Source organism: Pocillopora verrucosa, chromosome 10 (assembly GCF_036669915.1).
Source record: "Pocillopora verrucosa isolate sample1 chromosome 10, ASM3666991v2, whole genome shotgun sequence".
NCBI lineage: Eukaryota > Metazoa > Cnidaria > Anthozoa > Scleractinia > Pocilloporidae > Pocillopora > Pocillopora verrucosa.
The window spans coordinates 7,296,196-7,312,352 of NC_089321.1; the positions used below are offsets into that span (position 1 = coordinate 7,296,196).

The following is a 16,157-nucleotide window of genomic DNA, read 5'->3' on the forward strand; positions in this document are numbered from 1 at the left end:
CTCTAATTTGTTTTGTTTTTGTTCTCTTTGGTCGAGGGAAAGAAACCACTGTTTTTCTCGTGTAAATATTACCCACGCAAAATAAAATTGTCTCTACATTTAGGCCGGTTTGCAAGGGGCATGGATCTTTGAATATCCGCATCATATGACTTTGTACTGCGTGTCGTTTTTATTGCATTTTATCATTCATAACGACCAATCTTTTCACAGGCTAAGAAAATCTACGATGGAAAATTTTGGAGAATTTGTTATCTTACATGCACTAGTTTAATTTGCGCCTGTCTAAAAAAACCACAAAGTTAAGGGAAACGAAATTTTGTCCGAAATAGGCTAGTAGCTGTCAGCTGTTAAAACTGATATTAATAAATGTCAATAAATGTCAAGTGAATCCAGTTTTATTACCGTCGTTGTTAACAATTGGAATTTGGAAAAACTTAGAAGAACATTACAGGGATCAGTCGAGGGAAAGAAACCACTGTTTTTCTCGTGTAAATATTACCCACGCAAATTAAAATTTTCTCTACATTTAAGCCGGTTTGCGCAGAAGAAAAAGGCATGGATCTTTGAATATCCGCATGATATGACTTAATACTTCATGTCGTTTTTACTCCATTTTATTATTCATAACGACCAGTCTTTTCACAGGCTAAGAAAATATTCGATGGGAAATTTTGGAGAATTTGTTATCTTACATGCACTAGTTTAATTTGCGTCTGTCTAAAAAACCACAAAAGTAAGGGAAACGAAATTTTGTCCGAAATAAGCTAGTAGCTGTCAGCTGTTAAAACTGATATTCCATCATCATAGCGCTATCTGCATCAAACGGCGTCTTGAATATTCTCCCAATTGGTAGAAGCCGTAACCAGCGATAATTTGAAGTCGTTTTGCTCGTCAATTTACTTTGCGGAGTTTTATGTGATGAACTTATTTCAAGGCGATTATTGAACGTCCGGTCCGTAAAAATTCTTGACGCTTCGGAACGTAGAGATCGATAAATTTCAAGTGAATCCAGTATTATTACCGTCGTTGCTAACAACTGGAATTTGGAAAAACTTGGAAGAACATTACAGGGATCAGGAGAAAACATTTTTATCTAGAAACATTTATCAGAGTAAACCTACCGAAAAAGATCTTGGTTGAAATGAGATGTTTTGAGGAGACGAAGAGATGAAGGTTGGGTACTAGCAAAGTAAATATCACGTGATGTTTTGGCGCGGAATTTATAAAAATCAACGTTGCTAGCAAAGTTGAAGGAAAATAATTGTCGCTTTTAAACATGGAAGAAAAACACTCACCTGAGCTTATTCGGTTTAAAAAACCTTCAGGAGTTATAAAATTGAAGATAAAAAAGAAGAAGCTGACTCAAAACTCATCAAAACGGATTTCAAACGCCTTGAAACCTATCAATGGACGAATTCAAGATGGACGCTCACAGGCGTTAAAGCGAGCGAATCCGTTTAAGTGTTCTCCGAGGAAAAAGGCGAATCTCTCCGCAGAAGAGAAAACTACAGAATGCAGGCTGTTTAGTGCCCTCGATGGACTGGACGAGAATCAGGAAAATAGATCCACAAACACTGTTCATGAAACAAGTAATAACTCACAACAGCAAAATACTGGCAATAGCCTGGAAACTGACGTTGCTGATTCTCCACTAACTGTGGCTAAAGAGAAAATCGGCGAGAATGATGGTTCAGAATTTTTTCCTTTAGACTGGAGCTTAAAAACTAAAGTAAGATTTTCTTCTTCCAAGACGTTTAATTGGTGTGGGACATTAAAGACATTAGACGAAGGTGCTGGTATGTCACATTTTGTTCGTTGCCAAACAAAGGAAATCGATTCAAATGGAAACGGTGCTTCTCATCCTGAATCATTTTGTTCCTTTACCAAAGTTTGGATGCACCCTTCTCTACCGTGGCTTGAACTCTTTCCACGTAAATCAGCCGATGGTAGAACTAGTTCGAAAAGACATTTTCTAATCACGGAAGAAATGGCATCTTCTCTTCACCATGACTGGGTGTCCAGTTTTCGCTCCGTCTTCAACATGGTGCGCGTTGGTTTTTGTCCTTACTTTTATCTAGTTGCAAATCAGAACACTATGCTTTTTCAGGCAGCTGGAATAAACAGGGATGATGCAGTTCAAGTGGTTATAACACCCACGACCAAAGGTTTCCGGGATGCCTTGAGGAGTGAAGGTAAATCTACATCACTGTACAGGTTTATGAATAAAGGGAGAAACTTTCTAAAGAAACTGTGGTGCTGCGATATCCCTCTGACAAAGGGCTACAACTCAAAACGTCAGCTTTTAAACTCTTTAAGATGACCAATTTATGTTATCAACTCAGTTGATAATACTTAATTACACTGTACAGATTAGTTTCATGGGTGCAATAATCATTGTAGAAATAGTTCATTGAAAACCTTTACCAGACACTTATAACCTTGAGCTGGTAACCTTGTACCTTTATAGGTAGGTAACCAAGGTGATTTTATTCAAGATGAGACAATGATCCAATGAAAACAGCTGTTAGCAGTGGGATGATATAATATATAATTAAGTCTGGTCCCCATGGAAATAGTTTGTTTTGTTTTCCTGAGATTCCTGATGTTTCCCTCAACTTTGTCTTGGGAAACATCAGAACTCTCAAGAAAACAAAACTAACTAGTTTCCCAAGGGACCATACATTAGGTGCTTTGTTCTATATTTGGACTTTCTCTTAAACAATCATATGGGAAAAACATGCTGTTGTACATGTATTCAGCATGCTTGCAACAACTGCATAATTGTGGTCAGGATTTTGATCAGGGGCAGGTGACCAAGATCAACCAATCACAGTGCTTGTTTTGTTGAGTGAAAGTCCAGGAATATAACAATGTGATTTGAGCTCCAAAATAAATTTGTATGTATGCTTACATGTACTGACCACTACAGACAAGAAATGCTCCCAGGATGCCACTGGTTTTGAGTAAAATAACTGAGCTGCTGCAACCACTTGTTTAGAGAAGAATTTGTAAACATGATTGTAACATTTTAGATTTATTGTGTTTTTACAAATTTATATTCAATTACAGCAATTGAAGACTTTTCCTTGTTCACATAACCAATTGAACACCCATGGTTTGGGAAAACTCACCAAAATTATGCAAACAGTTAATGCATCATGGTTTAAGTAACACAATCTTAAGCTTTCCCAACGTGCCCTGTGTTCACCTGATTTAAAGTGATTACAGGGCTAGCCCTCTAGTACTTGTGTTCATCTGGTTTCTTTTTTCAGGATGTATTGAATATAATCTACCTTGAAATTACCCAACCACTTAATCAGTAATTTTACCCTTCAAAGGCTATTTTTCTCTTGAATCTAATTTTCTTCATAATAACAATATTATATTATCACATCCCAGGAATTAACTTTACCATGCCGCACTTGGAGGTCAAAGGAAAGAAAGAGTCTGGGCCTGGATCTAAGGATGAGGACTCAGACGAAGAGGAAGATGCTGAGCTTGAGAATGATTCTGATGATGAGAGTATTGACAAGTGTGAGTGGCTAGAAAGCGTGGGACTTGATAAGGAACAGTTTCCACTGTTAAACCCCAAAGTTGTTACACCACATCAGAGGAACAATCTAAGAAGCTTAGATCAACAACCAACTTCTACAGTGTTAGTGAGAGGAGTTGATACTCTTGCATTGTTTAACTTCCTACTCAACTGTAAAAGTTTAACAGCCAACACTGGACCACAAGCTCAGGTGCCACCAACACTGCTGGCCCCTGTTGCATTTGAAGGAGCCACTTTAAAGGGTCTGAAGGTAAACCAAGGGACCACGAAGCATCAAAAAGCTAAGGCTATGGCACAGGTATAGGATACATTTGATTGATTTTCAATATTTCTTGACCTCATTCTTTACAGATGCTCTACCATCATGATAAGATCAATGATAATTCTCGCAACAATAAGGTAAAGGTTATGCTTTCTCTGGAGACTATTGGCCAAAACAGTAACATGTAACACAGTTTATTCTTGTTCCACTATTATGAAGCTACTAACAGTATTGCATAGTGATCCCCCTCCCCTCCAATGTTTTGCTAGGTTTACCTGAAAATTTTATGTTGCCAATTTAAACTAAGTGGAAAGAGGAGAAGTATCTTACCTGAAAAATGCATGCTATGACAATAACTGTTTATGATGTCACTGGCAGCGCCTTTGGTCAATATGAAGTGAATCCTGTTCTTTGATTGGCTACCCCAACAGGCAAGATGGGCCTCTCTTGCCTGCTTGGGATTTCCCACTTTGATCCTGTGCGAAAATACATTGCATGGAAGGGACTTAAAAATTTTTTTTTCAATTTTTGGACAGTGTGGGCAATGGAGTTGCAAAAAGCTGCAGAAGACAAGAAAAACAAAGACAATATAAACTACTCTCATGGGTTTATTGTGCACAAAAAAAAAAACTTGGTCAATATGTAGCCATCTTGATCAAACAAGCTTGGTCAATAACGCACATTTATTTCCAGCACTTCAGATGATTTGTTTAGTTTACTGTGAATTTTCATTGGTTCCTTAAGATGTTTTCATTGCTGTAATTGGTGACTATGATTACTTACTAGGTTTTGGGTTTTTCAACTCTTAAATGAAGGGTGCTCTAATTGTGATGATATCCTTTTAGTTATACAGCCTGGAGATTTCTGGTCCAATCCTTCCTGGCTGTCTGTATGAACTGTGTCATCTACTGAGGGAATCACAAGGAGGAGACTTCAAAGCCACCTTCTTTGTGCACCAACCATCAGTAGCATTTAATGTCCCAAGCATTAAAACAGAGGAAAACTATATTCAGAGTGGGTGTAATTTACAGCAAAGCATCTCACATGGACAGTGGAGACACTACCTGGAGGCAGAAAAACTTAAGGAAATGTGTTTAAAAGACCTTAGCTGCAAAGACAAACTTTTCTCTTGGACAACTTGAGTAAGACACTGCAGCCATTTAAATAATTTTTCCACAACAAGTACAGTCGTTTGAATTTAAAATGCAGCTGGATCTTAATGGAATCAATATTTACAGGGCAGCAGAAGTGTACTTGGCTTAACTTAATTCTAAAGGGATCTGAATTTTATAAAGGGAGCCTTTCTAACATAACCAAGGAACAAATGTTTTAATTTTATTATTTATGGGTTTATACAGACAATAAATTATGAGTATCCATCCGCAGACATGAAAATCATATTTTTCCAAGTGTACAGCTTGACATGAAATGTTGTATTATAATTGTAGGACTAATTAGAAATAAGAGGTACTTGTCTAATTGTTATCTAAAAATGGATAAATTGCTGTCTGGTGCTTAAGTGTCATCAAAAGCTTGCTTTCCACCAGATGGAGATTAAATTTGCTGCTTCAACAACGGGGGCCAAATCAATAAGGCCTCAATTTGCATATTTTATGATAAATAATAAAGTGTAACTGTCCATTCCACATTTTTTCTGTAAAGCAATCATGTATAACCAAAGGAGACTGTCACTTAAATAACCATAACTTCACAAACCACACCAGCATATACATCAGTCATTTCTGCAAAAATAAAAAAAAACGCAAAACCCCTAGATTGGGAATGAAATCATTTGTTATCCTATAGCACTCATATTAGTCAAGGGCGTATTAAGTATCTCAAGGACTCTTGATTGAATGCTTGCCATGCTACATGCTGTGATCAGTATAAGGCTACCAAAGATTCTATATCACTTGAATACCCCATGCACTTCTACTTCAGTGTATTCAACATTAGCTGAGAGAATGTCAATACAACCAGAATTGTTTTAAAGTACAGAACAAAAACATTTATAAGTCTTTTTTCTCAAACGCCCATGTTGCAAATTCTTGCTCAAAAAGTGAAAAGATCATAGACAGGCCTACACAGACTCCCCTGTGTGGTTTTACGTTTGCGACGCAAAAGCCTTTAATTAAAGCTTCGCTGTGACGAGTATGTCTTTGAGCGATTTACCTCTTTTGTATGATATAATCGGAGGCGTTTTGAAAATTGTGTTCAGCAGTGGCTGATTTTGGATGAGGTTCCATTCTTGCATCAGTATTTGTTGTAAATGTTTAACCCCTGGGTGGTATGCTGTCACAAAAGGCAATATTTTGCCTTTAGTTTTTTTGGTTTGTTTTTTAAGTGTCGACTGCCTTGCGGCAAACGAGACCTCAGATAACGTTTTTTCAATTAGGCTTTTTGGGTAACAGTATTTACAATGTTCCTCAAGGGCGAACGTGATCTTTCACGTGTATTTACATTGTATTGTGATCGAGACTTGGCAATATTAGCCTTTTCAAGTTTGTTCTTGTGACTAACAAGTCTACGCTGATGGAAGCGCACTAGGGCGCTAACGTATTGTTCTTCGGCGTGACTTTTAATAGCGCTTATTTCCTGTCGAAAGGTTTCGTCAGGCGTGACGTTTGCCTTCGCCTTGTCTTGAAGCGACTTAGGGCAAGTCTTTTGTTGTAAGTGTCTCTCCAGTTTTAAAATGGAGGTTTCAGTTTTTTGCTTCTTGAACTGGATAGCGCTGATAGTGTCTTCATGTTTCCTCTTCCTTGGCTGCCGCGTGGATCGGCTATTCCTCGGAAGGTTTTCTTTTTGACGGCTTCCTTTTTGAAGGCGTAGACCTTCGTTGCTGCGTTGTTTGGCTAATGCAGCTTTATGCCTTGGCTCGAGTTGTGATGCTGGAGGGCTATCCTCTGGGTCCGGTTCTAGGTTCGGATCAGTGTACGTTAATTCCATCGCCTCGTCCAGATTTGGACGGTAGTCTGGCGTTTTTGGTGGCCGCAATGGTGTTTCAAAAGCTGACATCTTTTTCAGGTAAAACTGAAAGTGAAGTATATCGTCTAGCATTTTCCCATCCCCGTTGCCTTAAACAAACGCATGCACTCATAAATCTTCCCTTGCTGACTTGAACCCCGCGTGTTAACTTGAATAAAAACCGATTTCCCCAGGATTTCCATCAAACATTTCTAGCAGTTTTATCCACGGTAACTCAAACCCTCGATAACTCGAGCTTCCCGCCAACTCAGGTAATTTTCAGTAATTTTGTGTTCCGTTTTCATTCGACTTCTCTGTAATTGAATTGTATTAAAATGTATACTGTATAAGACGAAAAACAGTAAACACCGTTTTTCCCTCATTCCCGAGCCCTTGTTTTCAATTCCCGTTAACTCGAACTCCCGGTAACTCAATGGAACCTTCTTCAATTCTCCTTAAAGGTTCAAGTTATCGGGAGTCGATTGCATTTATTTTTCGTATTGGATTTCATTTCGATCAAACTTTTGCTCATTTCCTCTCTAACTGATCGGAAACTCTTTATTTACAGGTGGTAAGGGAATAAATACTGTAGAACCGGAAAACAAGCAGCAGAGTTCAAACAATGGTTTGAACCAATGAACTAAGTTTGACTTGCCATAATGTAAATTGTAAATAGGATTTAAGTAAGTTAGTTCTCAAAGCAGACATTTCAATTCATGATTATTTCTAAGTTTCGTGAAAAAATTGGACCTAATGGGTCTGGGGGAAATCCGGTTTATCTCAGTGACGTAATTTTTCATTATGCACGTTCAGTTGAAAATAAACAGACCTCCCCCCCCAAAAAAAACAAAACAAAACAAAATCAAAAAGAAAAGTGTAATAACTAGTTGCGATCGTAAAACAACTACCAACTGAAAAAATAGAAAAAACAGAAAAACCATGGAAATAGCTTCCATTTGTTAACTTATTTCATCGAGGTGCTGGTAAGAATAGCGATGATCCAAGTGAAAAGAATAAGGAACTGACACAGCTTTGAACTGATCAGTTAGGGACGGAGGGAAAAATATACATCTCCAAATCGATTGAATGCTATTAAAACTAGGCTCTGAATAGACACACTAAAGCAGATATCTCCCAAGAAGACAGTCAGCTTTCACAACGCATCTCTAAGAGGACCGCTGATCAACCAGGAGCCGAGCGTTTGTGTTGTCTGTAAAAAAGGAAAAAAAGAAACAGAAGATCGGATATGGCCATATTTACCAAGAAAAAGTTGGTAGGCTTTCTCATGGATCTAGTTTTGTGGACAATTGTTGCAATGAAAAAACTTCCAGACACTGAGAAAACAAGTAACAGGCCGCAAAAAAAGGTTTTACCAATCCTCTTTACTACTGGATTCAAGCAGTTCAGTGTTACTGGTGTTCTGTTCACCGTCGCACTAACGTTTGCCGACATTCTTGGAACTGTAGGATCAGTGTCGTCTTCAGCAAGATGCTCTCTAACTCTAGAAGCCAACTATTCTTTTATAACGAAAAAATAGAACAAAATTTATACTTCATTTGTACTTTAACTATTCGATGCAAAATTCGATCTTTTGTACTTCAACAACAATTTTTACAATTGTAACCAAAATTGGAGACAGAGAAAAATAGGTTCCCTAATTTTTAGATGCAAGGATATCTTACAGATGCTTATATCTATTTTGTTTGATTTTCAATCTGCGCTAATCCTCCTACCTTACACACCCCAAACTAATAATTCGCACCAAAACATCAATTAAAACCCGACAGATGGCCAGCTGTTATTCAGAATAGGTTAGGCATGTAATAGTTTTTGAATCAAATCGTTTCGCTCATTTTATGCTAAGTAGCTAGTTCTGCGATGTATTTGCTTTTTCGAAACAGCCTTTCATAAGTGTTTCATGTAATGCTCTCTGAATTTTTTTCGTATTTCATCACAATTCTATTCTGTGAGACTTTTGTTTCATACAGAAAGGCATTCCGCGTTTTGGGATATTCCGCTATTTCACTTCTTAAGACGGGTTTTGGGATATTCCGCCATTCAACTATTCCGCCGTTCTACCGTTCACGGTTCCAGTGTTCTATCATTCCATTGAATAGGGTCACCCTGTAATTTAGCGGCTCTTTTGGGCATATGTCGCTCATTGAAACGGTAAAATGTTCTCTTTCCAAAGTTTCCATGATATGCAGATCACACCTATTGATATATTTTTGCGCGGAAAATATGAGACTCACGAGAGTCAGACAGCTTTGCTACCCTCTACACGGTTTCCATTATGAGCCCAAGCAACTTCGACATACGCAGTAAAATTTGTAGATGCTTTTTAGGCTCTCTCCCCGTTATGAGGCTCACAGGAGTCAGACAAGTTCTGAGCCTGCACTTTGCTTACGGTCATATATACTTTTAGTTACAGTCCTCATCATTAGGTCGCCCTCTTCTTCTCCAGGGTTTGTCCCTCTCAGAAGAACGTCAAAAGTTCGATTTTTAATGAGAATTTTTTTAAATTCGGTTGGCCTCCTAATAGACTCTGTCAAATTTACTCTAAATGTAAAAAAATATGACTAAAGGTTTTTAAAGTTAACTCAGTACTCGTTAGAATTCAGGAAGTGAGGCAATTTTTGATCCATTAGGGTTTTTTTCCCCAAAAACTCTAATTTTCCATAAAAAGGAATGACCGTGATGACAAATAATCTGAAGCTGAAGCAGAAGCAGAACCAGTTCCCATTGCTTTCTTGATAATATTTATTTGTAATATTAGATGTCAAGTAGATTTTACTTTTTCTTTTTCCATCACATATTGATTGGAAACCTCTCTATTTTACACGAAGAGTGTAAAACTTTAATAACCGCAAACTGTACACAATAGAACCGAAATCCTCAAGTCAGAGTTCAAAAAACGGTTTGAACCGTTGAACAAAGTTTCTCTTGCTATAAGGTAAACTAACGTAAATGAATGAAATAAATATTATTTTCAAGTTTTGGGAAACAACTGGATTTAACGTATCCTATAGAGATCGCAGTAAATCATCTCGGTAAATACGTTGTCCTTTTTCATGCACAGCTGAAAATAGATAAACAAGGAAAAAAGGAAAAATCGTAATACTCTCTTCTTTTTATTAACTGAATTTCACTGAGTGCTACTTCAAACATTCTAGATGCAATAAAGCGAGGCTCCTCTAGAATCAGATAGATATAGGATTTCCGTAAGAGCTTGGCTGTTATCTTCGATATGATATGCTAGATACAAGAGTTTACAAAAAAGTTTGACCTTACAAGTTAGAAAAACAAAAACAGATTGAAAATATGGGAAACCAATTGTTGGCATGGGAAACAAATTTTATTCCTCGAATAATGCTGAACAGTATGCAAAAGATTGGGGCGACAACTATGTCAGGGCAGCTTCATTGGTGGAGAAACAGCCGAGGAGGTTCTTAAGACCTTGACGATAATTACCGCTGAATATGAAACAGATACAAGGGTTTACAGCGCAGTATGATCGAACCAGAATGATAGTAATATGTGCAGAGTATTGGAAGGCACAAGATGACATCATGGCGCTGTCTGATAAAAACAAGAATAAGAAGAAAATGATACAGGATGGCAGCCAGCATACTGCAAAAGCGAACACGATGGCAACGGACATCTTCAGAGCATTTCTCTCTCTCTTCAAGCGCTGTTTTCTTGCGTTTACTGAAGGCTCACCTGGAATCTTCTGCGATTTAATTCTTACGGCAATGGAAAAGTAAAATATGGCAATCAAAACCAAAGGGACATAGAGGAATACAATGATCGTTACCAGAGTGTAGTTTTTAATCGATGAGGACTCTCTAAATTTGTCGTTCAACTCCCGCTGACAAACCAGCCTTTCTGTATTGTCGACAACTTTCCACACAAGCAATTGTGGGCAACAGACTGCCATGGCGACGACCCAAATTACGAGAATGAAGAGCCTGCATCGCTTTGAACTGATCAGTGAGGGACGGAGAGGAAATACCACAGCTACAAATCGATCCACTGCTATCAGAACGAGGCTCTGAACGGACACAACAATGGAGACATCAGTAACGAAATACCTTAGTCTACACAACGCTTGGCCAAATGGACCGCTGAGCAGCCAGTGGCTGGCTGCGTTTAACCTTACAAAAAGTGCAGGAAAACAGATAATCGAGAACAACAGATCGGATATTGCCATGTTTACAATCAAAATGTTGATTGGTGTTCTCAGAGCTTTTTCCTTGTAGACAATAATTCCAATGAGGATATTTCCAGCCAGCGACACAACAAATAGCAGACAGTAGGCAAAGGTTTCACCAATTCTTGTCGCTGTGGGGTTGAAGCAGCTCGACATGGACTGTGTTCCATTCATCGTTGCTGTCACGTTTGCTGACATATTGCAGTGCCAGGAGATCAGTTTTGTTTTCAGCCAGCAGCTCTACGAAGGCCACTTATATTCTACCAAAGCAGGAAAAAAAACATAGCTTATGAATCATATCTATCTATATAAATAAAACATGCTTAATTATTAAACATGGCTAGAAATTTAGGCAAATCGGCAGTCTACACCCGAAACTTCCCCCAACAGATAACCAGAGTGGAGTTTAATAACTTTCGTTCGGAGTTATATTATCGAGATACTTTTCCAATTCAGAGTATGGTTGGAGAAAAAAGGACAATTTTCGAAAGTTCTAAGTTGTTCCTATTATTAAAATTATTATTGTTACTATTGACAAAATGATGAGAAAAAGACTCCAGAAACATCCCAGCAACAGATGTTTACTGATAATGATCACGTATTGAAGCAAGCGAAATAATCTAATGACAATGTTCTACACCCACATTTTTATTAAGAATTCATTTTTATTAAGGATTCATTTTTAATTATTTTGTCATCGAAAGTTTAATCCAGCCTGGAACTTACTCAGAAGGCTCGTTACTCAATTGACTGGTTGGAGGTTTTTCAAGTACATTTTACGGATTTTCACGAAGTTGTAATGAAAGGGAAGGGCTCAGGACAATTTTTATGTCAAGTGGGGAGTTTTCTTTTGCCACGAAGAGAATTTGTACGTCGCTGAACAGAATTTTACAGCTGCTGAAGCTGGTGGAAAAAAATAGGCAAATAAAGCATCCAGCACTATGCTCGAGGAGATAAAACAGCCGAGCAGATCGTGTAAAGGATTGGTGCTGAAGAGTTCCTCTTCCAGCTTTCCATGTGAACGACAATTTTTTCTATGAAAAAAAGAAAGAAAAAGATGAAGGAAATAGATAAATGCTCATATTGCCTATTTTCGCACTTAATGAATAACGATTCACAGCCCGAAGAGAATAAGTGGGCGTTAAAGCTAACAACAATATTGTTTAATGTTCTGTGCTCCGTCGATATGTCAATTAGGCATTCCTTCTCTCATCAATACCATCTAAGAAATGGGTCCGAAAGTTTCAGAAAATTTACGTGATCGTCGCCGAACAGAATTACTCAGCTGCTGAAGTCGGTGGAAGGAGGCCAGATAAAGCTTCCGCTCTGCCTGAGGGGGGAGGACAGTTGGTTCACTTGCACGTGATCATACCGTATAAATGATATTTACAGCGCCTTTATCATCAAGCTTCTCATTCAGTGAATAAGTTATTAAATTCGAGATCGTTTTTGCGCAGAAGAAAAAGAATAAATAAAACAAAGGCAGTTCCAGGACATTTTGACAGGGAGATCGAAAATAACTTCAGACCTTCAGGTTACGCGCTTCCATGCTCTAGAGCATCGGCTGCGGAATCCGATGGTGGAGGTTCGATTCCTCACGGGGACTCCGAATGTTTTCTTTGTCCCACGCTCGTGACAAGACGAAAAACATCTTTTTCTATTTCCTTACCGAGCTCAAAACTTACCGTCTCTCATATTCTATTTACAAATAATGATAATGTATTGAAAGGCAATCAACAGCATAGGCATATAGTAAAGTGCTTTTATATTTGCCACGACGTAGTCTAAGAATTCAGAAGTATCTCTGAAGATATTTTCCCAGTGAGGCTCACACTCTATCACTGCTGTGGGATACTGAACAAGTTCATTAGCGATAAAGAAAAGGGACTGGATGGCCATGGCGATAATCCAAGTACCCAGGATGAACAAGGAACACCGCTTTGAGTTGACGAACGGAGAATGGAAGGGATATACCACAGCACCAAATCGATCTACTGCTATTAGAACCAGGCTCTATAGCAGCGGAGACTTCCGAGAGAAAGACACCAACTTACACAGGACAAAAGCTCCAATTTGTTTTGTTTTGTTTTTGTTCTCTTTGGTCGAGGGAAAGAAACCACTGTTTTTCTCGTGTAAATATTACCCACGCAAAATAAAATTGTCTCTACATTGCAGCCGGTTTGCAAGGGGCATGGATCTTTGAATATCCGCATCATATGACTTTGTACTGCGTGTCGTTTTTATTCCATTTTATCATTCATAACGACCAATCTTTTCACAGGCTAAGAAAATTTACGATGGAAAATTTTGGAGAATTTGTTATTTTACATGCACTAGTTTAATTTGCGTCTGTCTAAAAAAACCACAAAGTTAAGGGAAACGAAATTTTGTCCGAAATAGGCTAGTAGCTGTCAGCTGTTAAAACTGATATTCCATAATCATGGCGCTATTTGCATTAAACAGCGTCTTGAATATTCTCCTAATTGGTACAAGCCGTAACCGGCGATATTTGAAGTCGTTTTGCTCGTCAATTTACGGAGTTATGTGTGATGAACTTATTTCAAGACGATTATTGAACGTCAAAATTCTTGACGCTTCGGAACGTAGAGATCAATAAATGTCAAGTGAATCCAGTTTTATTACCGTCGTTGTTAACAATTGGAATTTGGAAAAACTTAGAAGAACATTACAGGGATCAGGGGAAAAAATTTTCATCTAGAAACATTTATCAGAGTAAACGTACTGAAAAAGATCTTGGTTGAAATGTGATGTTTTGAGGCAACACGATCTCCTCCCTGAAAGAAGAATTATCATAACTTCTCAAATGTGCCAAAATGAAGTACTTATCATTCAACATTGAGATGACCATGAGGCCAGCGGTAGACTGGAGCTACTAAGGTAGCGCGAGTCTCAAAATGCAAAATGGTGGCGAAGCCACGTTTACGATTAAAAAGTTAATGGGTTTTCTCAGGGATTTCGTCTTGTAGACAACTATTGCAATAAAACTATTTCAAACCAACGAAACAACAAGTTGCAAACAGAATACCACCGTGATTCCAACCCTTCCAGCTTCTTGACTAAAGCACCTCGTCTCATTCATAGTTGCAGTAACTATTGCCGACCTTCTCAGAACTATGAGATAGGTTTTCTCTTCAGCCAGTAGGTATCTGGAGGCTACCAATGCTCTATTTAAAGAAAGCACGTGTAATTATACTAATCTATCATACGTATATACGCATCTCTAACTACTGATATTCCTATATCCATATTTACGTCATTTTTTATAAATTTATAAAACAGATTCCTTGTTTCCACACGTTTGTTTAGAAATAAATAAAAAATAACGTCAACATGTGGCATTAAACTAAATGGAGAGTTAGAAAAGTTCCCTTTTTTTTCACCTTATTTTCCATTTTTTCAGGTTTCACACTGAACCGACAAATATGGTATTTAAACTGACACGAGTTTTGATTACTGAGGTTAAATGCTTAATTAATATATTCTTCTTTCGATTTTATCATATTTTTATTCTTTTTGTAATACGTCTTGATCGAAAGACTCTCATTATCAAGTAATGTTTTCAAAGCATTTACTCTGATCCTGCTTTATTTTATTTTTTTCTGTCGAAAACGTTCCGGCCTAAAGCCGTTAATGTAATTGAATTTGTGCCTCTATGCCTTGTCCGCAATTTTGGTCTGTATGCAAATTGTAGCCTACAACCTCTCTACAACTGAAAACAAGTGTAAACTTATGAAATGTTCATAATGAATTGACTGCAAAACATTTACTTGCTTGAGTATCAAGCAGTTGTCCAATGTTCGTAGTGGTATGATAGATGTTTTAATCTCCTTCAGAGTAACACGATCTGAGGAAAAATCAATTTTATAGATAGTTGTGCATCGATATAAATACGGAACATATCAAGCCTAGTGTAAGGGCACATTTAAAAAGTACTCAGTACCGTTTCTTGAACAAATTAAGTGAAACTTAAAAAAAACCAATGCAAACTATATAACATTTCATTTATCGCCCAAAACTGTGTAGTCGCAAAATAGATCTCCTACCTCGTTGCATAGCTTTCTTTGCTGGACTGTTTGGTGTTAATTAGATTGAGCAACTTGAGCAAACGGGAGACACTAAGAATCTGTTCAGGAAATGTATTTCTGTCTCTGTTCTCACGAATTCAGCTCGAAGTACACACTCTTAAATATCCTACGATAGGCATGTTCGGGCATACGGGACAACTGACCTTGGCGGAGTAAACATATTTTTAGAATGCTAACTAAAACAATCTCACAAGACATTCAAAATTAACAACAAATTACTAAAAAACAACCAATCTTTGAGAACTAAAACGTAAAGAAAACTCCCCGTTGAAGACTTATAGCAAGGTCAAGGGCAAACCTAAACACGACTAGCGATGACGATTATCGTGGGAGAATTAAGTCCTCCTACAACGGTCAGGACAAATCACTCAAAAGGCAAAGATAAGTGTGTGGTCTTGCAGCACATGACAAACCAAGGCTCACAAGACTGGCATAAAGATTTCGAGATAAACTAATTAACAGGCATAACTGAACAATCCCCAAACACTCCTAATTTTAGTTGTTTCCAAACACTCCTCGTTTTAGCTGTTCCCAAACACTCCTGATTTTGGTTGTTCCAAAACACTCCTAATTTTAGTTACTCATAACATCTTGTGACAGTATCTCAATGGGGAGGTAGTTCTGGCGGTTGACGATTGTTTCATTTTTGCGGTTTTGACGGTTAGGGGTTAAATTTTAAGGCTTTTGACGGTTCAATTTTAGGGTCTGAACGGTTGACGGTTATTAAGAAGGTATCCTATCAGTTTACATCAATTCTGAACTTTTTATTTTTTAATAGGAGTCAAATTTTTATTAAGATCTATACAATAATTCAAAATAAACAAGTTTCGTCCGAGTGCCATGTACTAAACTACTTACTCAATTTGCTTGAGGCGTACACAGGAATAATGGCCCTGGGTCATTGAAGAAGATCCCTTGACGAATAAATGGTGGCTACTTGCTAAGTAATATAGCTCAACGCGAGGGCTGATGTGAATGTAAATCTGATAATGAATGAGTTTTGACAGCTGGTCTCAGAATCCTCGCTTATGAGAAAGGAAGTTGTTTTAAAATAGAGAAATT

At 37.8% G+C, this 16,157-nt stretch overlaps 2 protein-coding genes across 2 annotated transcripts; one reads left to right on the forward strand and one right to left on the reverse strand.

Annotated features, from left to right (window-relative positions):
* The first annotated feature begins 1,252 nt into the window (after positions 1-1,252).
* On the forward strand, positions 1,253-5,519 carry LOC131771194 (protein downstream neighbor of Son-like). The gene is made up of 3 exons (XM_059086971.2): positions 1,253-2,192; positions 3,400-3,851; positions 4,661-5,519. Exons 1-3 carry the CDS (start codon positions 1,277-1,279, stop codon positions 4,955-4,957), a joined length of 1,665 nt encoding a protein of 554 aa, XP_058942954.2. The 5' UTR covers positions 1,253-1,276; the 3' UTR covers positions 4,958-5,519.
* Positions 5,520-9,849: 4,330 nt separating this feature from the next.
* On the reverse strand, positions 9,850-11,233 carry LOC131790455 (QRFP-like peptide receptor). The gene has a single exon (XM_059107680.2). The coding sequence runs from the start codon at positions 11,185-11,187 to the stop codon at positions 10,183-10,185; it is 1,005 nt and encodes a 334-aa protein (XP_058963663.2). The 5' UTR covers positions 11,188-11,233; the 3' UTR covers positions 9,850-10,182.
* Between the last annotated feature and the right edge of the window lie 4,924 nt (positions 11,234-16,157).

Excerpts from the sequence above, each read along its gene's own strand:
- LOC131771194 (XM_059086971.2), top strand. The coding sequence starts at position 1,277 with ATGGAAGAAAAACACTCACCTGAGCTTATTCGGTTTAAAAAACCTTCA. Across the intron at positions 2,193-3,399 it reads GGATGCCTTGAGGAGTGAAG|GAATTAACTTTACCATGCCG; the intron begins GTAAATCTACAT and ends ATCACATCCCAG. Across the intron at positions 3,852-4,660 it reads AAGCTAAGGCTATGGCACAG|TTATACAGCCTGGAGATTTC; the intron begins GTATAGGATACA and ends ATATCCTTTTAG.
- LOC131790455 (XM_059107680.2), bottom strand. The coding sequence starts at position 11,187 with ATGTCAGCAAACGTGACAGCAACGATGAATGGAACACAGTCCATGTCG.